Here is a 24,696-nt window from a genome sequence, read left to right as displayed (position 1 = left end):
GACAGTCTACCAGCTAACATAGTCCTGTGCTATCAACATCTTAAACGGGATTGTTTTTTGTCTTTACTCCCTTGACTCACACTGTCTCCTTTGCCATGAAGTAGAGATAAGTTGGGAATCTTGGGAAGTCCAGGCACAGGGAAATGAACTGATTTACCTAAGGTCTCACAGGGAGTATATGTGGCTGCTAGAAACTTAATCCGGTTCTGAGCGGACTCTTCTTTGCTCATATTTTTATTTAATCGAACCTGTGCTGCACTGCATTGCTCTCTAATGGAGTCCTCTCTAGAAAGCCATTTAATTCACCTGAGTGGCTTAAAGTGGTTTTATGTTTCATTTTTTCCTGGAGCTAGGGGAGGTGAAGAATGCTGGCAGGTTGTGATTTGCATTGGGAAGATGTCTCGTGATGCACTCCTCTTCTCAGTCCAACCCTGCCATCTAGCGTACACTAAAGGGAAATTTTCTATGAAGTTTAGAAGGGAAATCTGTTATTTGAGAGTATGGCTTTGCAATGTATTCTACTTAAAAAAAAAAAAAAAAAAAATAATAAAAATCTCAGTGATTTCTGAGATAATCGCTTGTTAGCAACGTAGAATTGAGACAGGGCAGGGACTGCCATGCCCTGAGCTGCTGTGCCGGGGCAGTGGGACGAGTCCAGCAGAGGGACCTTAACTGCTGGGGGCTTTGAACATCACAGAGGCACAAGGATTCTATAAGTTCACCCTTAGCCGGGAGGGAGAGCCCCAACTCTACGGCTACCCGGTGGGCTCACATGGAGCCTCCATTTCCTGGTTATTCTTCTTTTCACAGATGAAGCTTCCATGAGCTCATCCTCCCTGTCTCCCTCCCTCATCCCTCCCCAGGAGCAGAGGAGTGGTCAAAGAAGTGACAGAGGCAGCTGTTCCTGTGAAGAAGCAGATTTCAGTTTGGAAAGGAAGAAGTGCTGAATTTTGTCAGGAAGATCCAGTCCAGGTGCTTCACTTGGACTTTTTGTTCAGGATTGGACAATCAACAATTTAAAATAACAATTAAAAAATAACAAAAAAGTCAAAACCACAAAACAAAATAAAGAATTTTTCTTCTTAAAACAAAACAAAAACAAACAAACAAACACAAACAGTTGTCTTTCTCTTTTTGGACATTTATAGTTTGCATGTAGGTTCCTGCATCCCCTTGCCTCCCGCACACAGAACGTACCCCGCAGGAGGACATGCTGCCCTCATTGCCAGCCCCAGGATCAGCCACTCCACTGCACACACCACTGAGGCTGTCCCCTTGCCCTGCCTCAGCACCTGCTGCTGCATGGCAGGGATATTTCACATACACATCAAGAAAACAGAAAAGAGCTCATTCTGAAATACAGTTCTACAGAATTATAACTCAAAATATTTTACTTCATCTCAGCAACTAACCGGTTGGTGAACAAAGCTGCCTTGAACTGAGAACAAGTATTAACATTTGTCAGGACAAGCATATAACTAAAGCAAAACATTTCAGTTCAATTTAATTACAGTCCCTCCCTGAGTGGCAGTCAGAAGTGGTTATAGCAGCCCTGTCCCACCTGTGTCCCAGCCCAGCCAGCTCTGCAGCCACCCCCTGCCCCATACTATCATGGCAGCAGTTCTACCTTGCCAAGCAGTGCAGCCCAGACCCGTTATGCAATCACACAACATTGTGCAGATATTTTTGCTGGTGAAAATGCACAGATAATAATGGTAGTGACCACGCTGAAAAATAGTGATTTGTAGCTGAGAATTGACTCTATCACATCATGTTATTGTGTTCTTTGTATCTGGAGGACTGGAGGCTTGCCAATGCGACTCCCATCCACAGGAAGGGCTGTAAGGATAATCTGGGGAACTACAGGACTGTCAGCCTGACCTCGGTACTGGGGAACTTATGGAGCAAATCATGAGTGAGATCGTGTGTGGAGTCCAGGGGATCAGGACCAACCAGCACAGGTTCATGAAGGGCAGGTTGTGCTTGAATAACCACTCCTTCTTTTATGACTGGGTAACCAGACTGGTAGACAAGGGAAAGGCTGTTGATGTAGTCTACCTAGACTTCAGCAAAGCCTTTGACATGGTCTCTCACAGTATTCTCCTGGGGAAACTTGGCTGCCCATGGCCTGGCCAGGTTTACCCTTCTTTGGGTAAGGAACTGGCTAAGGGGCCATGCCAAACAGGGGTCAGTACTGGGGCACGTCTTGTTTGATATCTTTACTGATGACCTCGATTAGGGAATTGAGTGTACCCTCAGTAAGTTTGCAGATGACACCAAGTTGGGAGGTGGTGTTGATCTGCCTGAGGGCAGAGAGGCCCTGAAGAGGGATCTAGATAAACTGGACTGCTGAGCTGACGTTAATGGGATGAGGTTCAACAAGGCCAAGTGCTGGGTCCTGCACTTTGGCCACACTAACCCCATGCAGCGCTATAGGCTTGGAGCTGAGTGGTTGGATGACTGTGAAGAGGAAAGGGACCTGGGAGTGTTGGTTGATGCTTTCCTGAACATGAGCTTACAGTGTGCCCAGGTGGCCAAGGAGGCCAACAGCCTATTGGCCTGCATTAGAAATAGTGTGGCCAGCAGGAGCCGAGAGGTGATCATCCCTCTGTACTCAGCACAGCCTCACCTCGAGTATTGTGTTCAGTTTTGGGCCTCTCACTACAAGACAGACATCAAGGCCCTGGAACATGTCCAGAGAAGGGCAACGAAACTGGTGAGCACAAGTCTTATGAGGAGCCGCTGAGGGAGCTGGGATTGTTTAGCCTGGAGAAAAGGAGGCTCAGGAGAAACCTCATTGCACTCTAAAACTTCCTGAAGGCAGTCTGTGATGAGGAGGGGTTTGGCCTCTTCTCCCAGGCAACAAACAAAACCTGAGGAAATGGCTGCAAGTTGTACCAGAGGTTTAGATTAGGCATAATAAGGAACTTTTTCTCTCAGAGAGTGGTCAGGCACTGGAATGGCTGCCCAGGGAGGTGGTGGAGTTGCTGTCCCTGGCAGTGTTCAAGAGGCATCTGGATGAGGAGCTATAAGTTATGGTTTAGTGGCTTCTGGTAGCAATGGTAATGGGGGACAGTTGGTCTAGATGATCTTGTAGGTCCTTTCCAACCTTGTGGTTCTGTGATTCTGTTGTAGTTTCCATGGAAATAAATACAAGGTTATTATCTTTGGATCAACCTACAGATTTTATATGCAGCCCAAGACAATTCCTCTCCACCCAGTGTATCCCAGGCAAGACAGAAGGTTTGACACCCATGGGTTAACACTTTCACTGAATACAGTGAGGCAGATGAGAACTTTGAGAAATGATCCATCACACTGCTTCCCAGAAACACCACAAACCGCCTATTTACTGAATTGGACAAATGATGAATTACTTCTTAGTTGCTCACGTAGCTCTTGGGTAAAAAGCAGTAAATGCCAAATTGCCAGACTATAAATATTCAATTTTAAATGAGCTTCAGCAAATGATGTATACTGTGGAGTATTTATGTCTGAGCTTCAAGTTGATCTATACAGGGATGGTAAATCAGGCAACTGTGCCATCACAGATGTCAGTGAGACTGTAACTCCTCTTTAGCAAAGAACACACAGTGATGTGGTAGGCTTAAAGTGCGGTATTCTTTTTTCCATATTAAGCTGAGTCAACTTTCCCCAGCTTTTGAAACAAATCCTCTTCAGAGCAATGAAGTCACACCCTATTTGCGCCTCTGCCTTGTGTTCTTAAGGGCCTTCACATCTGAATGTATTTTTTGTGGCAGTGATGATGTTCATTTGAATCTTTTCAGGACTCTACACCCTCACTCTTACTATATTGTGTCAATAGTTACTGACAACACTGGTAAAACTAGACACAAATCACACCAGAAACTTCATTTGAAGACAAGCTGAGCCAAGATGCCCTTGTTAACAAGGTGATAAAATGCCTTGGGGACACACCAGAGACTTCATGCTCCTCAGGGTACTGCCAGTGTTTCCACAGTCCTGGGGCTGCCAGAATGTAATGCTCTCAGGCTACTGTGCTGCTCTTTCCACTCTTTGTTTAAAAAGAGAGCACCAAACTCTGCTGCCTCAAGGGTCAAGCACTGAGCTTGGCAAAGCCATGAGGAGCTGCTGGCTGGAAACAACAACATGGGCATCTCCTGAGACCTGCAAGTGTACCATGGCCATGCACAAGCATCTTCACTTCAGAGGACAACCTTGTTCTGCAGCAGCAGTGTGTTACTAAAGTCTTGAAAAAGCCTACCACGATCACTGCTTGTGTTGATGCTGTTTTGGGAGAGTTCTTACAGGATGGCCACTGTCTGTGCTTACGTCTCATTTGCATATTTTTCTCTTCAAACAGGAGTTTGGATGACTTTGGTCAGTACTGCATACATTTTCTTTACCATTTTTGCAGGAGACTCCACATAGAGACAAAAGCTGCTGTAATGGTGCACAAGCTCAACTGGAATTCACTAGCTTAGCTACAACTCAGTTGACATCAGTGTAATCCAAACATGAATAAGTTTTGCCAGGAGATAATAGATTCTGAGCGATCTTGTTTGTGTTTGAACAACAATGGACTTGAACTCTAAGGATGGCTAAAATAAGGCTTGGTATTGTTCCAATTGCTGAAATTGTGTTAAACTCCCCCAGAGCTCACAAATGGTACAGGGAGTCTCTCATGCCATGGACCTTCTTTCAAAGGGGCAACACACAGGTTCTGTCATTATTCCTGTATTTTGTGCTGGGAGGAGGCCATGTCCTTTATTCTTTGCCTAAATTCCTAACCCCTAAATCCCACCATGCTCCTGAGCTGGTCTCAGAGCAGCTTCATTCCCATTTTGCATCCTCTAAGTATTCCTGAATTTAATACTAAAACTTCACTTGAGCTGCTTGGGTGGGATCCAAATGAAACTCTCTTGGCAGTGAGACATGGCATAAAGCTTAGGCCACATCAGTGCCTAACTGAAGTTGTATTGAGTTGTAACTTACAGTTCCAAAAATTAAGAACTAGCAGTGCATTGGCTTACAGACATGACATGCTGGCTGCACTTATATTCTTACCACGTACGTGCAGTGACATACTTTATTGTGTGCCTTATGTGAACATTATCATATGAAACACTGATTGATCGTATTTTAAAGATTGTCTTATCTTGTTGATAGATTAATAGGATTAAAAATTACACCTTCTGGGTATCAGACATCCCATTAATAATACAGCTGATCTCTAGCATGCTTTAATATACCATATTTTATTAAAAGCTTGTTGGTTACATCTTGAAGCTGAACATCTGTGAATGGGATGAAAGATGCTGGGTCAGTCACTGTGGCAAATGAAGTCCAGACAAGTGTACTCATCAGCTGCCTGCCTATGGGTGTTAAACATATAACTGGATGCAGTCTGCCAGCCTAGGTAATCTCTAATTTGTGCACTGAGGTCCCTAAGGGTCCACTGATGTTGCTGCTTCATCTAGTGTACAGAGCTATTAAGGTAAGCACAAAGCTATCCAGCCCTAAGTATTTGGTATAATATTCTACAAGTACCCATCTCTGTACAAATGTTGAAGTGTGTAGCTGGCTGTAAAAACATGTATTGGTTTAATCACTTAATTAAATTATTTTTAAGAAGTATTATGCTGTTTTATCTTGCATTACGTATCTAACATAGAGTAATGCTATTTATTTTACTCAGTCCATCTTGTGATTTTTAATCCTTACAGCCCCTCCTAGGACTGAGCTGAAAAACCTCATATATATATACATATAAATATAAAAGGTGAGTAAAAGGATCAGCTTTCCAACTAATTTGGCTTTCAGCAATCCAGGAATAACACCTTTGAGAAAAAAAGAAATCAACAGCCTATACCACTGTAATAGGCAAATGTTGCTCTTCCCAAAAGTTTCTCTTTGTTTTCTTTCTTGCTCTGTCGTCAGTTCTGTTTGATGTGCCAGTGACGACAGCCCATAGCTGTAAGCTCTTCTATGACAGAAATCTACCCTTTTCTCCTCTCAAACACCAGGCATGAACAGATACAGGCCCAATAAGTGTTTGCTTTGCGTTTCAGGAACATTGATCACATCAGTCCTGTGTATGGAAACTTGCTGTGATCAGCACTGTTCCAGTGAAGGAAAGCTGTACGAACGAGATGAGATGTCAGAAGAAAAATGGAATTTGAACCTTTAGTGGATACTTGACTACCCTGTGATATCTGGTGGTATTATGCATTTACCGACACCCTGTTATCTAGTGCCAGCTTCCCCAGACTGGTGGGGTCTTTGTATCAACTCTTACCACCACACTACAAGGTACTAGATGTAGTCTCAGGTGGATCCCTTGAAGACAAAAATCCTGGGAAGCTGCTTTAGTAAACCAAGGGAATCCTTCCAGCCCCACATCTCGGTGAATTTTCTGTCATCTCCTGTAATGCTTGCTGGGATTTCATGAGATGCAGAGAAGCACTTGAGGATAAATTAAATTCAAGTGCATGCTTCAAAAAATTACTATTTGTAAAAATGAAAGGACTTCTTTTTCTACGTACTGCCACTTTGAATGACCCAGAATTATTTACATTGCTATACTGGAAATATCACTGTAATCTTAACTGGGGATTGTGTCTCCATCCTTTTCTTCATCCTCCATAATTGCCGTTTGCTTTTCTTCTGTTAGCAGCTTTGTGCCTTAAAAACAGGGGGGAGAGAGACAGAGAGAGAGAAAGAGAAGTAATTGATTTAAAATGCCACTTCTTCATAATATATCAGGATATGAATAATTTTTTCTATCCGCTCTAATTTTTTTGATCCTAAAGTAATTTTTCTAACATCTTGGGAGTTGCTCCTCATTTATTTTTTGGGACATCCTACTCATCAACTAGAACTGGACCACCATGTTTCTAGCTAAAATTAACAAGCACTCTTAAATTAGCATATTTCTGCTACCTGTGAGGAGAGACACTGAAGATTCATCTGGTAACCTGTTTCTTAAAAGGCCTTGGGAAGCTAAAAAATAAAGGAAGATCTTGCAAGGTGAAATAAATACTATAAACTAATTTTTGTCACTGAGTCTATGCTTGCTTTCTCTATCCATATATCAATATTAATTTTTGCAAATACAGATGCTACAAGAGAAAAATAGAATACCCACATGTCAATCACCATACACATGGAAACTACAGGGAATCAATAAATTGCAGAAGCAGCAGAGTTGAGACTGACGTTAAAATGGACTCAGGTATATTACTGAGGACTTTGTGCCAGTAATTACTAAGGTCTGAGATCTGAATATGCTTTGAAGCCTATTCACCCTGTAATATGAGGACAAAAACAAGGCTCCATCACTGTCACGAAAGCACTGATGAAAAACATAGCATAAAACAAAAAAGTTTGATTTTACAGTTAAGAGCACAACGGGGGTTCTATAAACCAGGTTCATCAGAAATACTATGTATCTTTCAACATGTATTTCTTTTCTCCTAAGTTTTTCTTGATTTTATGGATCATACTTTCCACAAACCCCTCACATACCTCCTTCCTTTCTTTCTCTCTCATACTTGAAAGGATAAGACCTTGAGGCTTTTACGTGATACAGTGATGTCCCAGTTACTATAGCTGCTCCTGTTATTACAGACTAATAACGCAAAGAGGGGACAAGGAGAATGCATTAGGAAATATTCTTGATCTCTGTTTTAACACTTTGTGGTTTTTTTGCTTGTTTCCAGTAAACAGCAAGCAACCTGTAAGATATAGTTTATGGCCACCTTCCTTGGTGTAGAGGTCAACACAGTCTAAAAACAGGATGAGGATAACCATTGAGTAGAAACCAACAAAATCTCTCCATAATTCAGACTCCTGGTGTTTGCTTTTAGTCTGCACTAACCAACTGAGCTGCTCGGTCAAACCAACTGGTTTTGCTTCTTTCTGCATTGAAAGCATTCTGAACAGAGAAGGCTTTCAGCCTTCATGAGGTCTGAAAATAGAGCAATACCACACAGGAAGATTTTCTTCAACTCTGGAGATTTTTCAAGAGGTGACGAATGAATGAAAATACTAACCTACACTGGTATTCATTTTAAGTTACCTTGTGTTTCATTTATATGTGTTTCTTGTGAACTAGATGGTTCCACCGGGACCAAGAGATAAACTGAAAGGTATGCATGAATATTATTTTGAAACACAATGGACTTTATTTGTTAAAGTAGAGAGTGATAGAGTCGCCACCACTGTTAATAGCAAATAATTATGCTATGTTGTGGAGATGGATGTAAATGTTCCCCTCCTTGACTTCTATTCACTATAGACAATTCAGACAAATGCAAACTTTTTTTTTTCTATTTTCTTTTTATTTTTCTTCATAAAGTATTTGAACTGTGAAAGCACAACTTAAATGCTCTTAAAATATGAAGTTAGAATGGATCATTTGATGAGAGTTAACTTTAGGGTAAATACAGGAATAAGAGATCGGGAGCGTAGGATAAATGAAGCTTCCATGTGCCAGATGATCACATCCTCTCTCACTCTTATTTGAATACCTCCAGGGAACCTGCTTTAGCAGCAGGGTTGGACTAGATAAACACCAGAGGTCCTTTCCAACCCTTTTCTTCCCCTAAAATTCTGTGATTCTGTGAATTACAAAGTGATTAAGGAAAAGTGTGTTGAATTCTGATGGCATGATTATGTCTTTCTAGCAGATGCTAAAGACAGCTGGAAGGTAGCAGCAAACCAGATGCTCTCAGCTCTCCGCTGGACCTACAGCAAAAGCAAGCCAGATGCTTACCATGACCAACAGCAATATGATGCATCATTATCAGTGGGTCATTTTGGTGACTAATGGATTCCAAAGACTGACAGTAATGTTCAGGACTCAAAAACCAGAGGAGTATGTAGCCTTGAGCTGGGTGTTACTAACTTTCTAGTATGTGGATCACCAGCCATTTCAAGAAAAAACACATGCATTTAAAATCAGACTTGTAACATGAAACAGTGGAAGGCGGAACACAAATGGGATGTCTTAAATACAATTATTTCTCTGACACTGGGAAAGGATTTTGTGGGGTTTGACATAATGCTGTTTATTGCTTGTGGAGAGAGTATGCAAATTCCAAGTTTGAAAGTCTAAGTAAAATGTGGGAATTTGGGAACATTTGTAAATCAGTCTTTTTCTATTTATCATTTAGGTAAATAATTTAGCCTCCCGGTCTCTATTTTCCAATCTGTGCATATTATGAAATGCAGCTCATCCCGCAGATCAGTTTTAAGGATTGCTAGGTTGTTCTGTTAATATCTGCCAAGAGACCTGACAAAATAAAGTAGCACAGAAATTAAGTGCAGTCATGTTTGCCTGAGAGAACTTGCAACTACCTGCAATTTTTAGCTAAGGATTAGGAACAAAAAGGTTCACAGAGACATGAAAATTTCTATTAGAAGACACAGGCAAAAAATGTTGGCTTAGACCAACCACTTGCCATGTACCACCTCAGATCTCCTCCTGGGACGATGACACCAGTTCCGCTTGCCTGCTACGTACCACTCCTGCAGCTGGGCTGGAGGATTACTGGAGTGCTCCAGCCATATCCACTGCACAGAAAAGGGGCTGTTCTGCCTCTACAGTATGCTGAGATTTTCACTGAGCAAGTGAGTTAATATCCTAACGAAGCTACCTTAACTCGTTTTGTAGGGGATAGGAGAGAACTAAGAGTTTTAAACTGATTTTACTAGTTATCTCTGATCTGATTAAGATCAGAGGCAGCCAGATTTCAGGAACCACACTCCTATATTAACACATTCATGCTGAAACACACAGGCCTGATGATGTCACAAACTGGCGGATGTGGATGGCAATAAAGAATGCTCCAGAGCTAGCCTTGGATTGGATTTAAATCACTTACTGTTGTGTATGAGGAAAGAATGCCATTAGAACAGTGGTTGTGTTTGATCTCATCTGGTCACTTCATAAAGCCAAGGAATTGGCTGGTTGAAGGGGAGCCAATGGAGATCTCTGTTCCAGGCTCAGCTGTACACACAGGTCACAACACAATTTCTGCCACTTCACTAAGAGGTTGAAGCCTGAGTACATTTAGAAAAAGGGGAGTATTTTTTGAAGCCCAGGCTTAGACATTTAAGCTGTCTCGTGCACTGATTTCCTCACTGCTACAGACAACAGGGAGATGTGGGTTTCTTTAGACAACAGTGTAGACGTTCTCATTCAGCAACCACTTTTCTACCACTCCATTTCCTAACTGTATGTTTGCAAGGTGTAAAACCAGTTCTAATTCACACGTGGATCATGCTATCCACATTATTTTTGTCACTCCCTATGTCCTGTTTGGCTTGCTTCATTTGCAAGGGTTTCTGGTTACCCAAGAGAGAAAAAGAAAGTACTATAGTACTCGTGATCAGTTGGCCAAAACCAAAGAGGTAAAACAGCTGCCCCTTCAGTGCCTGTTCATGACAAGCTATTTGTGTGGACAACTGCTCAAAAAGATAATTAATGTTACTGTTACTACAAACAATTGAGTGGAGTTTTTTATATTGCTTATGATACCACTGAACGAGGGAAGCTTGGGAGGAAGAACAACAAGAAATTGGAACAACACAGTCAGGATTTACAAAGGTTACATGTGGCACTGAGTGTCCTGCTCACTGCTGCAATGGCAGAACCAGGAGAATGGGGACAGAAACATCCTTCTATATTTATTTAGCACAAGTAGCTATGCTGGGGCTTCTCAGGTCTCCAAGTCTATAATTCAGATGCTATTTCGCACCACCATTCCACAAAAGCTCAACTTGTTTATTCTCTGTCTGCTACCTGATGGGATAACCCTGAAAGTAAACAAGCAGTAAATACTTGACCAGCCCTCAGCCACAATGAGTCACTTATTCACAAGAAGACATGAAGTTGCCACCAGCAACTTTCAACCAGCAGAACTGTGTATGTTGGTAAATATCTTGAAGAAAAAAATTCACAAGATGGAATCAAATTCACACAGGCTCTTTTGCCCTGGAGAGGAGCAGAAGTCTGCCTGGAGGAGTCAACCATTAGAGCAGGATATGGAAGGAAAAGCTGTCTGCGGGGAAAGGAAGCTTCTGGAAGGCTGCTTTAAATTTGTGGTGAGTGCTGGGCAGTGTGTTGAGCAGTGTATTCACGAGTAGACAAGGAAGTGTAGTTGGAAGTGTAATTGAAAACCTTAAAAAATGCATAATTTTCTGTAATTCCCCTGTGGCAAGTGAACACACTTTGAAATTTACCACTCATTTGGAAGTTACTGCATTTTTTTCTCTTTCTTTTTTTATTATGTTCTTCCTTTTTGAGTTTTGTGATTACTAAACCATTTGAGGACTACAACACGTTCCTGTCACGACAAAAATGTATTGACTTCTCTTCCTACAAAAATTTTTAAAGAGAAAGTCTTCATGGGAGGTGAAGATGATTAAAATAATTCTTCTTTCTCCCTTAAATGCCTACTTGAGTTAATTAATGCTAGGCTACAAATAAGAAATAGAAAGTGACTGGATGCTAACCATAGTATTGTTGAGATGTGTCAAGGAAATAATTTACCCCTGCTACATCCCCTTAGCTAGCAATTACTTTCAAACCAAAACAAGAATCAAACACTTCAGCACCGTCACAGTAAAACATTTTACTTTTGATTTCTATTAAACATTTTTCACTTTTGGATTCTCCTCTGTGTAGATCCTGGAGTCCAAAGGACACACAGCATCTTGGATGGTGCTAAAATGGCTGAAGGCGACTTCCTGGGAGTGTTTTTAAACTGACCAAAATAATGCCTCAGCACTCTTCCAAAGTCCACAGAAAGAGTAGGCTTCATGTATAAAGCACAAGACATTTATTACAAATGATCTGATAAACTTGGCCTCCACTTCTCTTTCTGAATTGGTTTCTTAAAGACTGATTTTTTTCCTAATTATTTGTCATGAGAAATTTCAGGCAGTTTTCTTGGTAATTTCCTCAAGCAATTATATAAGCAGTTAATTATCAGAGCTCTATATTAAATATTTCAAAGTGGATCATTTGCAGTTGGGCTCAGAAGTTTTATGATAGATTTCTCCTAACCTCCCCCAGTAAATGACTGGACCATTGACACACTTGCAGCATGCTGCTTTATTGATGCAAGCCATTCAAGTGCTTGAGATCAATGACCCTGTGTGACCTAGTGTTTGTCATGCTTGCTGCCATGATCACGATCCTGCAAAGTTAGTCACATTCCTTTGTTCTAGGGAGCCCCATGATGATAAAGGTAAGATGGTTAAATGACAAAAAATAAATATTATTGCATGTTTCAATCAGCTGTGATCATAGGATCTCTCTTATGAAGAAAAGTTGAAGGAACTGGGCTTGTTTAGCTTGGAAAAGAGAAGGCTCTGGGGTGACTTCATTGTGGCCTTTCAGTACTTGAATGGAGTGTATAAACAGGAGGGGGAATTATTGTTTATATGGGTGGATAGTGATAGGACAAGGAGGAATGGTTTTAATCTGAGACAGGGGAGGTTTAGGAAGTTTTTCACTCAGAGGGTGATGACACACTGGAACAGGTTGCCCAAGGAGGTTGTGAACCCCTGGAGGCATTCAAGGCCAGTCTGGATGTGGCTCTGGGCAGCCTGGTCTGGTGGTTGGCAACCCTGCACATAGGAGGAGGGTTGAAACTTGATAATTATGGTCCTTTTTAAGCCAGGCCATTCTATGATTCTATGATTCTATGACTCTGTGACAAGGAGAGGATATGTCTACAAATGAAGGTACTTACTGTGACTGTTGAAGCCATTTACAGACTTCATACTTTGTATCAGTGCAGAAAATTTCAAAAGTACCTAAAACTCAGGAGCCTGATGTACTCAGCTGTTGCTTAGTCACTCAAGGCCAAAACGGCTGTCTCAAGACCTCTTCAGCTAGCTAGTACATCTCACTGTTTCAGTAGTGCCAACCCACAGCAGACCTTGTTTGATGCTAGAGTTTCCTAAGGGAACCAAATTTTTCAAGTTTTAGCACTAGTTTTGAAAGCGAGGTTTGCTTGTTTGCTTTTTCCTTCGTTCGTTCATTCATTCATTCATTCATTCATTCATTCATTCATTCATTCATTCATTCATTCATTCTTTTGCTCGATCCTGTGGTTAAGAAACAGCTGGTATATAGCACACAAACTTACACGTTTCTTGCACCCATGGTTAGTAGCAGTAATTAACACTTCCACACTGCTTTACATATTGAAAGACCTTCAGAAACATTGATGAACTGAGGCTTCTCTGTGACAGAAAAATGTGGGAAACTCAAAAAACAAAGGGTCTTAAGGCCAAAACATGGACGGCTGCATCCATATGCTCATGAACAAATTAGCTGCTGCGCTGTGTATTGTGCCAGAAGCACAGAACTGTCTTTAAGGTGCCGTTAACTACAAGTTCACAGCTTGTTTTCCTCAGTGTAGGCTCAAATCAACCGCAGGTTCATCAAAATAGCTTTGCTCCAGGATATGTGAGGTAATGTGAGTTATATGACCTTAATATTTGCATGTGCTCTAGTTTGAAAAGGAGGGCAGTGGTTGGATTTTCATGAAAAACAGGATAGTCTTTACATGAGATAATCAAGTGATATTGTGTCTACTCTCACTTCCCCTTCAGGTCTATCTAGCATGAGTAGTGGGTACAGAAAAGTCTTTCAATTATCCACACCAATTATTGGATATTTTGACTATATAGGTCCAGTCCAGCAAACATTGCTGAGTACACTGGGCAGAACAACCTCCATTCAGCCTAGGAACAACTTCAGCTAAGTTTCTTACCTATTACCAAAGGTGGGATGTGTATTGCAGGTGTATCTTTTCTCCTGGGCTTTTTCTGCTCCAGTTCGGTGATCTGAGAGCCTTGACTCACTCTCTCTCTCTGTGGCTTCTCTGAGATACCATACCTTTTCAGCAGATTATCAGAGAAGTCTGAAAGTATGCCTGTAGGCAAGAATTAAAGAAAACATCACTTCAGATTTGTTTACACTGAAGAAAACTGAACCTGTATGACTTTCCCAATGACTACTAACACTACTACGCACTTTCCCAGTGTGTGCATTTTCTGCTCAGCATTGTGTACATTCTTTTCTGGCTTTGCAACAGTACACATTTCCCTCAAGTCAATTACATCCCATTGAGTATATGCAGCGGTGGTCTCTGGCTTTATGCCATGGGCTAAACTGTAGCTCATCAATAATCACAGTGAAGATGAGTGGCATCTTTTATTTCCAGAAACCGAGAGTGGTTTAATCATATGGATGTTTAATCTTCTCATGAGCTACACGGCTACTCAGAAATTGTCTATTTAAACTAGTAAAATGCTGTAATTGTTCATACAGTGACTACTACTTGGGGTACAAAATGCAGCTTACCAGATCTGAGCAATTTCTTAAAAGAGAATTACTGAGAGGCAGACACATGTGAAAGCTGAAGAGCCAGGGGTGATGAGTTCAAATTCTATATTATAAATACTGGAAAACCCCACTGCTTGTTTTTCACTTGGTAAGTGTGAATTGCTGGAGGCATGAAGGAGACCATGCAGATGGTTAGTGGTTAACTCATATGTATGTAGCATGGGAAGAAGTCAGTGCAATTGATACAAGAGCACAACTCAGTCCCCAGGGAGCATACAAAGGAGTGTTTGTTAGGAGAGAAATGAGAAAATCATTCATTCCCCCCACTGATCTTGGAAAACCACCTGGTTTCAGTGGCAGTCTGCTCCTCACTCTTCCCTTCCCCAGACTGGTGTCATTCAGCTCTTGACCTGCAGAGGTATGTCAATGTACATACAGCAGCATAGGGCATCATACAAGGAGTTCCTTTGTCACTGTGGTGGTTTCTGGCTTTCCTAAACACCCAGCTTTTGCCAGAATCCCTGCATGCACAAGGACTCTGTCATTACCAGGAGCAGCAGGCTACAGCCAGCCTGCGTGCCTCTCTGCCTTCCTCCCAGAGTCCCTTGCTGGGCAGGAGGAGCTGCAGAGCACAAAATGGATCCTCCCCATTCCCCTGCTTTACTGGGAGCACGTGGCGTGGAGTCGTGTTCCTGTCTTCTTCCACAGGGATGTAAGTAGGTCTGTGGATGTTTGCTCAGTTTCAGTCTACTCTTACAGAGTGAGATGTCAAAGAGATGTACTGTTTACCTGTTAGGGGTGGTGGGGTGTGTATAGCTGGTGTGTCTTTTCTCCTTGGCTTTTTTTGCTCCTGTTCAGTGTTTTGGGATGGCTGGATAGTTTTACCTTTTCTTGGTTTCTTTTTGAGATCACAGCTCTTAATCAGCTGTTCTGAAAGATCTTCTGCAAAACAGAAAAAAAACCACAACCCAAAAGATGAATAGAAAGTGAAGCAGAGGAGAAATAATAAAACAGATGGTGAAAAGCTTTAATAATACAGCTTTCATCCAAGAAGACTGAAGTGACTGTGGAGAAAGAACTCCTAAATAGGAGGTCAGTACAAGAGGCCTCTGTGCCATACTGTGTGGGAGCTGAGTGACTTTGGTGGTCCTGCTGTGTAGGTGGTAGGCATAGGGCAGGGGGGGAAGTTGTGGGCAGCGGTGTGCTACACAGCTGAGGAAAGCTGCACTATGGTGCAGAGGGCCATCACTGTCCCACTCAGCTCTAACTGTGGGGCTGTGTCTTCAGGAGTTACAAGGGCACTTTTGTGAGGGAAAAATTTTATCTGCAAGGTCAGTTGGAGGTACTAGTAGACAAAGCCAGCTCTTTTTTTTTTTTTTTTTTTCCTTCTTGTCATTGTAAAGCTAAAAGATGAGCAAGTATTTTGTGGTATCTGGGCTTCTGAATCTTTATGATGATTTTGCCAGGTTACAGTGAAGTAATAGCATTTGAAACTGAGGCAAAGATCATGAATATACAGAATCACATCTATCAAGTCTGAAGTCTGGTATATAGGTATATGGCAAACTGGTGCTGTCAGTGCAAAAATTAACATGAAACAGACTGAAAATGAAGAAGAAAAAAAGTACTGAGCCCACTTCATTAGAAGAAAAGGGGGTGTTTAAAATCTGTTACTTAAATTGCACTTAGAATACATATTTAGGAAAGAACCAGCTATATGGCTTCAGTTTATTATTGTACAAATGAAGAAAGTGCTCTGTTTTTTCTACCAGAGGAAAGAACAATGACTTTTTCATTTTTCCTCATTAATTAACTTTGTTCTAGAGCTTCAGCTAATATTTATATGCAAGAAAGAGAAACACTCTTTGCCTTTCCATCTGGCATCAGAAATGTCAGCAGAAGGTATAATCTATCGGGTTTCACGAGGACTCGGTTGTACTGCTGGAGGGGAAAAGCAGCAACTGGACAGGACCTAATGATGTGTAGGCAACACCTCTCCAATTTCTGCAATGACATCATCTAATAACACTTACCTAAATGGTTGCAGTGTGAATCTCGCTTGTCCAGTCTGTCTTCTGGGATATCAAGTGGCTGAACACATTCTGTTGACATCATTGAAGTGTTTTTTTTTTCTCCCTTTGAAACTGCAGCACCATTAAAAAAAAAAAAAAAAAAAAAAAAAAAAAAAAAGCATGACATAAAACAGACATATTGGTGTTATGTATCCACTTGCAAGCCAGACTGGGGGAAGCTCTTGTCTTCCAGTTGCTTTCTGTCATACAGTCTGCTGACCTGACTTTGCCCAAGCATGCTAAGAGATGCATATATCCACAGTCTTTGTTATGTATGTGATAATCCATTTTTTCCACCTACACTGCTGCATGTGACCCACAAAAGCACACAAAATATGTTGACTATACAGAAGAATACTGAACTTAATCATCCAGAAATTGCTATCACATGCAGAAAGTAAATGCTGGGAAATAAATATTTTCTGATTTTCTTCTATATTACACTCTCAATTGTACAGTAATTGTCATAACTGGTGTTTACTATGCAATCTAACTTTTAACTGTGAATGCTGAAGAGTTAATTCTTACAATTCCATTTCCTCTAAAAGATACCCCCAAAGACCCAACTGTGGGAGCTGACTCTGGAAGTCTGCCAGCATGGAGTCAGCATGGAGAACGACCTCATGGCCTTGGCAGGAGCACTGGGGACCCATGTCATAAGGCTGTTTAAGTGCCCGTGGTCTATAGATCTCTCTGGATTGCTATTTTGCTCTTCAGAGCTTTTTATCCCCTCTTATGCACAAGTGTGGAAGGCCCCGGAGTCCAGCTTCCTACCTGAGAATCCCCAGCATTCGTTCCCCAATGATTTGAAACTTTGATGCTTTGAAACTACCAGATGTGGTAGTTTTCTGCTCACAACCTCTCTTCTCTGTTTTGGGGGAATAGGAGCAGACTGACTTCCTTGTAGGGAGCAGGAAAGCAGTGAGGAAGAGAATCAAAAGACTGCATCAACAGTAGAAGAAAAAAAAAATGGAGGAAAGGAGAGGGAGGTGAAGAAGGAAATAACAGAAAAGTGAAAGAAAATGCAATCAGAGAAAAACAGGAAGAAGGAAGACAGGATGAGAACAGGAGACTATACTGTGTGAGTATATTTTAATCTTGCTGGATGCCAAGAAACTACCTGTAATGTTCCTCTGAAAATTGCAGTTGTTTGTCAGTGAGAAAGTGAACATTAGGGCAGTTAACCTCATTTCTATGACTAAACTTGCATCTATATTAAGAACAATTAAACCTCAAGCAAAATCTAGTAACATAAATATTTGCCAAACAAAATATGAAAGGTCGCAATCATATCGTGCAATGAGCTAGTTCTTCAGGGAATGGAAAAACATGTCCTAAACCCTTGTGACTTCAAAGTAATATTACAGTAATAAATGCCAGGAACATTGACTCATAATGTACTTAGGGAATTAACTATCATGCCCTTCAGTATTTAAAATGCACAGAAATTTGTAAAATTTGATGCATTCATAAACACCTTTCTGAATCAGGCCTAGACCAGGGCCTCAACCACTGAAGATCTGGCCCAGTCCAGCACTAGGCCTATACTAAAGGGTTATACCACCTGGAAACTTCGTTGGCCTTTAACAAAAATAAACAAAATAACACCCTTCACTTAGGAAGACCCTTCATAAAGAAATCTTTGAATGCTTCTTAGCATGGTATGGTTGCTCTATTTATTGACTATATAAATAATCTGTAGCTAAGGCTTACGACATAACAGTCAACATTTCATTTAGAACATAAACATTATCTGGCCATATGAAAGGTCACAGTGCATTTTGAGATTTGAGGGAGAAGCTGTTTATTTCTTCAGTGCTATTTGATTTTATAGGATTTGATTAAGTTATGCTGGCTGTTAGCTAAATATTATGACTGTGTTGGTAATATTCTTTCCTGAAGACAGTCCTATATAGAAAGTTTTCAGTAAAGTTAAAGGTAACATTTCAGACTATGGACTTTTTAAAACAGGTCTTGAGTGAAAAAATGCGGAGATACTTAGTAAAGTCTACTTGTAAGATTAGTAATAACTTACTCTGGCTAGCAATGCCTTATAAAATCTAATTAACTTAGATTTGATTTCTGTAAGTTGTTTCATCTCAGGAAAATCAAGTTTGTAAAGAGACTTCATCTAGGATTGTTAGATGTAAGACTTCTTTGTTAATTTTTTCTTAATAATTTGAAAAATAATGTTTTAAAATAAATCTTTTAGATCTGTCTTTACATTTTCACAGTCTCAGATGACAAGCCCAAAGCAACTGCAGTGCTTTAAAACATGGTTTTACAGGCTAACTTCTGACCCCTTTTATTTTGGAGTTCATCCCACAGAAAGCTTTGCCTTGCTGACAGATATGCTTCCACACTGCTCATTTTACAAAAAAACACAAAGAAAAGAATGATCAGAATGTGTGGTGAATTTTGATGTCTTGGGTCTATCTATGTATGTTGCATACAATGTGTGAACTGGTGATGCTATTTCCTGCTGCTGTGCATTACATACAAGTCTTTCATTCAAAAAAAGGAGGTGATGTATGTGAGGACTGTAATGGTGCTTTTCCAAACCACTAAAATCAATTCCAGACACTGAAGAAACAGATTGCCCAGTAATATTTCACGTGGAAGGAAGACTAATACAGTGATTGCATGAAGTCATTAGTATGCTTTTACAAATGGAAGCACGTCCTCAGATGTTAGTGCGTTAAGTGCAACTCCTTTCCTACCAGCCTTCATGCTAACAGTTTGCACTCTGCTATAGTCAGTCACCTTTGTAGGTAATGCCTGCTGTTTACATGGTGGACTGTGATTTTTTTCTTACGCTCTATTGTATCTCTCAACATAATGAGCCACATTCATCCTTGGTGCAGTTTTAATGCTTGCAGTGAAGCTCTAAATCACACTCAGCAGGAGCCGGTGTCTAAAAAGGATATAGATTTTTCCATATGAGTTAGAATTCAATCGTCACTTAGCCTGAGACTACATTCTGAATGACACAGCCAGGCTGTACCACCCTCCTGCAGAGAAGTGTACTCTCAAAGGAGTCACCTGTAGTCTCTTTCTTACTTTTGGGAAAGAACAGAGCAGAGATGCCTTAAATGCTTCTGAAAAGGCTGAGAAAGAGTTCACTTTTTTCACTATGTAACTTTTTTTTTCCTTGTAAAAGCGTTTGGCAATAAATAGGGCTGAACTTACAGAGAAAAGAGCAAGGAATAACAAGGCGAACTGATATGACAGAAAGCTATTTCAGCTTTGTGTGGATTATTTGTCATGCTGGTCACTGTCATATAACAGGACTCCAACATGCATTATTGTAAAAGATGAGGATTCAGATGGGAAATGTCTGGAATTTTCTCTTCCTAAATTGCACCTTTGTTATTAAGTAGCTTACAGCAAACATTCTACATTTATCAATTAATTTACTTCTTCAGAACTCTTTGTAGAGTGACCTAATATGGCTACACAGAGAAAGGAGATGTACAGCTCCTACTACTAACTAACATAGTCTTAAAGCACACGTATGCACACATACATGCAAATTATAGGATTCCTTTCTTTCCCTAAATTATGGGGCTCCATCAAAAAGTCCACCAGTGCATTTAATTCTAGGATTCCATTAAATATAAATATTTTTACTAGAGATAGACAAGAGACCAGGGTTGTTGTTTTTTTTACTGTTTCGGTGTATAGTTAGTTTGATGTATAATTGCTTGTTTCAAGTGATCAGGCTGGAGCTTAATGAAAACTCAGCAAAGATACACTGAGTTCTACCAGAACAATTTAAATCTTTTGAGGTCCTTTGATCTTGTGACATTCAAGTGATCTTGAAACGAAATGAAATCACATGAGAAAAATCTCCTTTATAGGACAGGAAACAAAAGCTTTGAGAAGAAATGTGAAGAGCTGGACTTTTCTCATTTGATCCTGACCTAGGTACAGAAGTGGCTTTGCTTAGACTAAAGTTACTCTGCATTTCTTGCCTACTCCTAGGATCTGAAAGTTTTTAGGTGCTAGGCTTCTACATGGAAATTATAAACATGTTGATTTGGATGTAAACTCAAAATACAATACAATTCTCAAAGAAGTCATCAGTAGATGACTGTAATCACCCATAAAATGGAGAGTTTTCTGACCTGCAATTCTTATCTCAGTTTACTGGGGCTAATTGGTCATAGATATCTGGGCTCTTCAGCATTAAGGACTCGCTATGTATACAAGTTATTTCCTTTTATTATTTTCCTTAGAATTTGTGAACTGGCCCTTTGTAAATTCTCCACAAACTCCGCTTCTGAGGACTTCAGTAGCCTATTTACTGCTGTCGGTAAGTATACAGATTTTTAATATTTATTTATTATTTGGTCAGAAGAATGTTTTGTTTGCACAACTGGCAAAAACCTCCAAGAAAAAGCATGCACTAGTTTGCAGGCCATGCCTAATCATTAAAGATGCCTTTGGCATGTTGACTTGGATGCTAGTACTCTAAAGAGCATTCTGTTGTTAGTTGGCAATTGGCAATCTGATTTTAACTGGTATTTATTTTGATATGTGGATGGTAATGTTGCCACCGAAGTCTGTATGACACTAGGTACCTATCTCTTTCCGGACCCAGAGCATGTTTCTGCCATGAGCAAGACAATACAGGTCTTGGGGCAGGCAAACAGTCAAAATGCAAGGCTGTGTACTCTTGTCAGAAGGATGAGGGAAGTAGTGTCTCACTCTTTGTTTTTCTTCTATATGGCATTCATTGTGAGAGAAGTGAAAAGTCAAAACAGAGTTCCTGGGCTGCCTAGGGTGAACTAGCTCCTTGCTGTGCCCTTGCTTGAGCTGGCTTCAGAGGCCATAGTGCTACTGGAAAAAGGAGAGCTCAGCAGCAGAAGTGTAGACAGTGGGGGCCGTGGAGTGATCTGCATCCCTGCATGCATGGGCCTGGCCTTGCTAGCACCCAACAGATAGAAATGGGAACAAGTGGGACTATTTCACAGTGCGAGATAAGAGCCAGAAGCTGGACTGCAGCAATTAATGCTCTGAGGTCTGTTCTTTGCTACATTGCATAGACAGCCACTCAGGCACTGGAGTTTCCCACTGAGACCAGAGTATCTCCTCCCACCATGCACACTCTAATGCTTTCCAGACAGGTTTTGAATCTTTCTGTTTTCATTCCTTTGCCCCTCTCAGTCTTGTTTCAGTGTACCCACAAACAAGGGGGGATGGTCAAGCTCCCAGGACCCTCACCAGCTCTTCTTTCAGTAAACCTGTGTGGGAGGGAAAAAAAGACTTGTCTGTGCTTCTGTTGCATGTCCTCTGCAGGCTCCTACAGTGTCAGTAGGCACCTTGTTACTGACAAGTATGTAAAGAGAGACTAAGATACCCTCATCTGGATCTGGGCATCTTGCACCCACCTTCCAGTCACAGAGCTCATCTGAAACGGCTCAAGGGGCAGCGCTGTGCCTGTATATGTTGGGTTCCTCCAGTTCGTGCTCTGCAGAAAGCCTTGGCTTCTCTATCTGCACCCATTCTGTGGTCCTCTATAACTACTTCCCAGGCACATCTTGTAAACAAGATAAGGCAACCCATCTACTGCTGTTGGAAAAGAAAATAGATGCCCTAAAAATAGAAAGTCTGGGTGTTCTTGCCTTAAACTCCAAACTTTCCATTACAAGTTTTGCTATATTTTTAACATTACCCTATTGAGGTGATGTCTTCCTGAGAACAGAGAACAGCTTCATGCTACTTCAATTATTTGAGCACTAGGCTCATCTCTCCAGATGTTCTTGTTAGATTAGTCTGATTTTAGTTTTCTAAAGCATACTTAAAACTTCTTAGGAAACATTTAGTTATTTGAAAGCCTGATGCTGATTTATCCCTCCAGTGAAACCTTTGCTACTAATAATTGCATGAATGCAGAGATCCTTCAGACTTGTCTCATAGCAGGTTTTTGTGCACTTCTAGGGGCTAGTTCAAAACCAGCCTGGTCTGAAGACTGACTCCCACTACCTCCCATAAACTTGAAGAAAACCAATCCCTATGATTAAACTTCAAAAAACATAGAAGACACTTTTGCACAGGTTCTTGCTGCAAAGTTTTTCTCTTTTGAGAAAATAAATCATGCAAAACCTTCCTTAATTATTTCCTCGTGGTGCAAACCGACCCTCACATGTGCCATCCCTTTACATTGGTATAGGGGCTCACAGTACCAGCTCCTTGCAAAGTGTCCACCCCAGAATAAAAGTTAGTTGAAGCTGTTTCCTCTCATGTCTTCCCTCCCCAAGAATACATCCCCTTACGTTTGAGCCCCAACATGGCATCACCCTGTATGGGAGCATCCCCAGCCACCTTCCCATGGGATAGGGATGGGTGACATGAGATTTGCCTTGCCGGAGGAGGGAAAAGAAAAAAAGAAAAGAGCAAAGCAAGAGGTGATAGAGGCAGGAGGCTGCAGTACTCACGGAGTGGTGGCAGATACAGATTGCAATTCAGCGCTGGGGCTGTCTGGAATTCCAATGTCCCGAGCTGGGTTACGCGAGCACTGCTTCTCCCTTATCAAGGGAGCAGTGGAAGTGGTTGCTATGGCAGTGTCAGGATCAGGAGTCCTCAGGGAGGCTGGGACTCAGCATCCCCACTCGTCTGCACCCAGTGGGTTTTGGTGGGGGATGCCGGCAGCACCTCAAGGAGAACGCATCTCTGGCCAGACGCTGAAGGCAGTGGGAGGGATGTGGAGGATTCACAGTGCAGTGACTGGAGTGAAAAGGCGAGCTGCAGCCACTGTGTTGAGAGACGTAAGGGGAATGGTGAGGGGAGGGAGCAAGGCTGCTGCCGTTTGGGACCCAGGGGAGAGCCAAGGATAAAAGTGGAGCAAGCAGGCAGGGCACGTGTCTGGGAACAGAACCAGGAGCACAGAAAGTGATGGGCACACTGAGGTTCAGCGGTGACTGCTGTGTTTGTGTGTGCATCTGGCCACAACTTGCTACACAAGCAGAGTATTTATGGGGCCAGGCAGGGAGTCTTCTGCGGATGCCTGTCGTTTGCCAGTGGAGACCACTCTCTCCTATTTTAGCCCACTGCATTGGATGAAGCTGTTATTTCAGCTGAAGGAAAAATATACAAACATCCTTGACGTTCGAAAAGCTTTGGGAGAAACACCCAGTGGTAGGATTGTGAACTGCTTCTCTCTCTTGGTATGCATTTGCAACAAAAATGCCTTTTTCTATCCCCTTTCATTAAAATATCTTCTAACACCATGACTGCTCACAGACCTTTTTTCTTCGCATTATCTTCATTTTTTCCCCCCCTAGTCAGTAACTGCAGTTCAGCTGCCAGAACATGCACGGTGTGCATTGAATTAGTTGGGGTTTCTTTCATAAATAATATATTGTACAGATGGCCCTAAGGGGCAAAGTGCTAATTCCCATTTCTGAAACTGTGCAGCACCCTCGGATCCTGTATGCTTCAGACATAAGGCACAGAACAAACTGAGCACTCTCCAGGCACCATGCGAAAGCACTGCATGCTTTTTCTGCTGATGTCTGGGAAAGATGAGCACATTTGTTACCTTGCTGGGTTTAATTTGTGTGTTTAGGTGGCTCAGAGATTCATTTTGAAAAGCAGACTCATAAAGGCTGAAATCATTTCTTGTAAATGGAGTAAGTGCTCAGTACAGTCAGAAATTTTTTGCAAGATTGAAATGTCTGTGAAAAAAAAAAACAACACAAAAACCAAGCAATTTCCAAACCACACAACTTAAAAACTGCTCCTAAGAAGTTCTGCTTTTTCCATTTAACTTTGCCTTTACTTTCAACATAGTCAAGACTAGCCTGTTCTAGTCAGTTTTAAACGAAAAACTCTTTGTTTTCACATTGAAATGCCTTTTCCTTAGACATATAAGTTATTTTTGTGTTTTTCTGTGAATTCCGCAAAATTAAGAGGTTGTTGAAAAATGGGCTTATGAAACATGAAGGAAATCCCTCAGATCTCAAATGTGATTTGAAACTCAGCTGAGAATTGCCTTTTGCATTTTGTTTTTCCTGTCAGAAATATTCAGTCAGTCATTGACAGCTCTGCAGAAATTCCCTGAGGATGAGATCCTAGCCCCTGGATCCCACAGTTGCTTTGGGAATGTTAGAGGAAAGCTTTAAGCACAAGGAAAGAGTCCTGTCACTCTCAGCAGGATCTCACATCCAACCCTTTTTGCCTCACACATTTGCCAGGTTCCACATGACTCCACAAAGCATATTAGTGTAGTAAAGGATTTATCACAGTCTTTCCAGAGGGTCTTTTGCATTA

At 41.3% G+C, this 24,696-nt stretch overlaps 1 protein-coding gene across 1 annotated transcript; it reads right to left on the bottom strand.

Moving 5' to 3' along the window:
- Window positions 1-5,221: 5,221 nt before the first annotated feature.
- Window positions 5,222-23,158, bottom strand: PPP1R17 (protein phosphatase 1 regulatory subunit 17). The gene is made up of 5 exons (XM_015855075.3): window positions 22,863-23,158; window positions 16,384-16,494; window positions 15,140-15,292; window positions 13,776-13,937; window positions 5,222-6,666 (listed from the first exon to the last, which is right to left on the bottom strand). Exons 2-5 carry the CDS (start codon window positions 16,463-16,465, stop codon window positions 6,587-6,589), a joined length of 477 nt encoding a protein of 158 aa, XP_015710561.2. The 5' UTR covers window positions 16,466-16,494; window positions 22,863-23,158; the 3' UTR covers window positions 5,222-6,586.
- Window positions 23,159-24,696: the final 1,538 nt, after the last annotated feature.

The sequence above is a fragment of the Coturnix japonica genome, chromosome 2 (assembly GCF_054131305.1).
Source record: "Coturnix japonica strain WE chromosome 2, WE-NBRP24, whole genome shotgun sequence".
Lineage (NCBI taxonomy): Eukaryota > Metazoa > Chordata > Aves > Galliformes > Phasianidae > Coturnix > Coturnix japonica.
The sequence above is the reverse complement of the archived record's forward strand: the minus strand, read 5'-3'. Positions and strand labels throughout refer to the sequence as shown.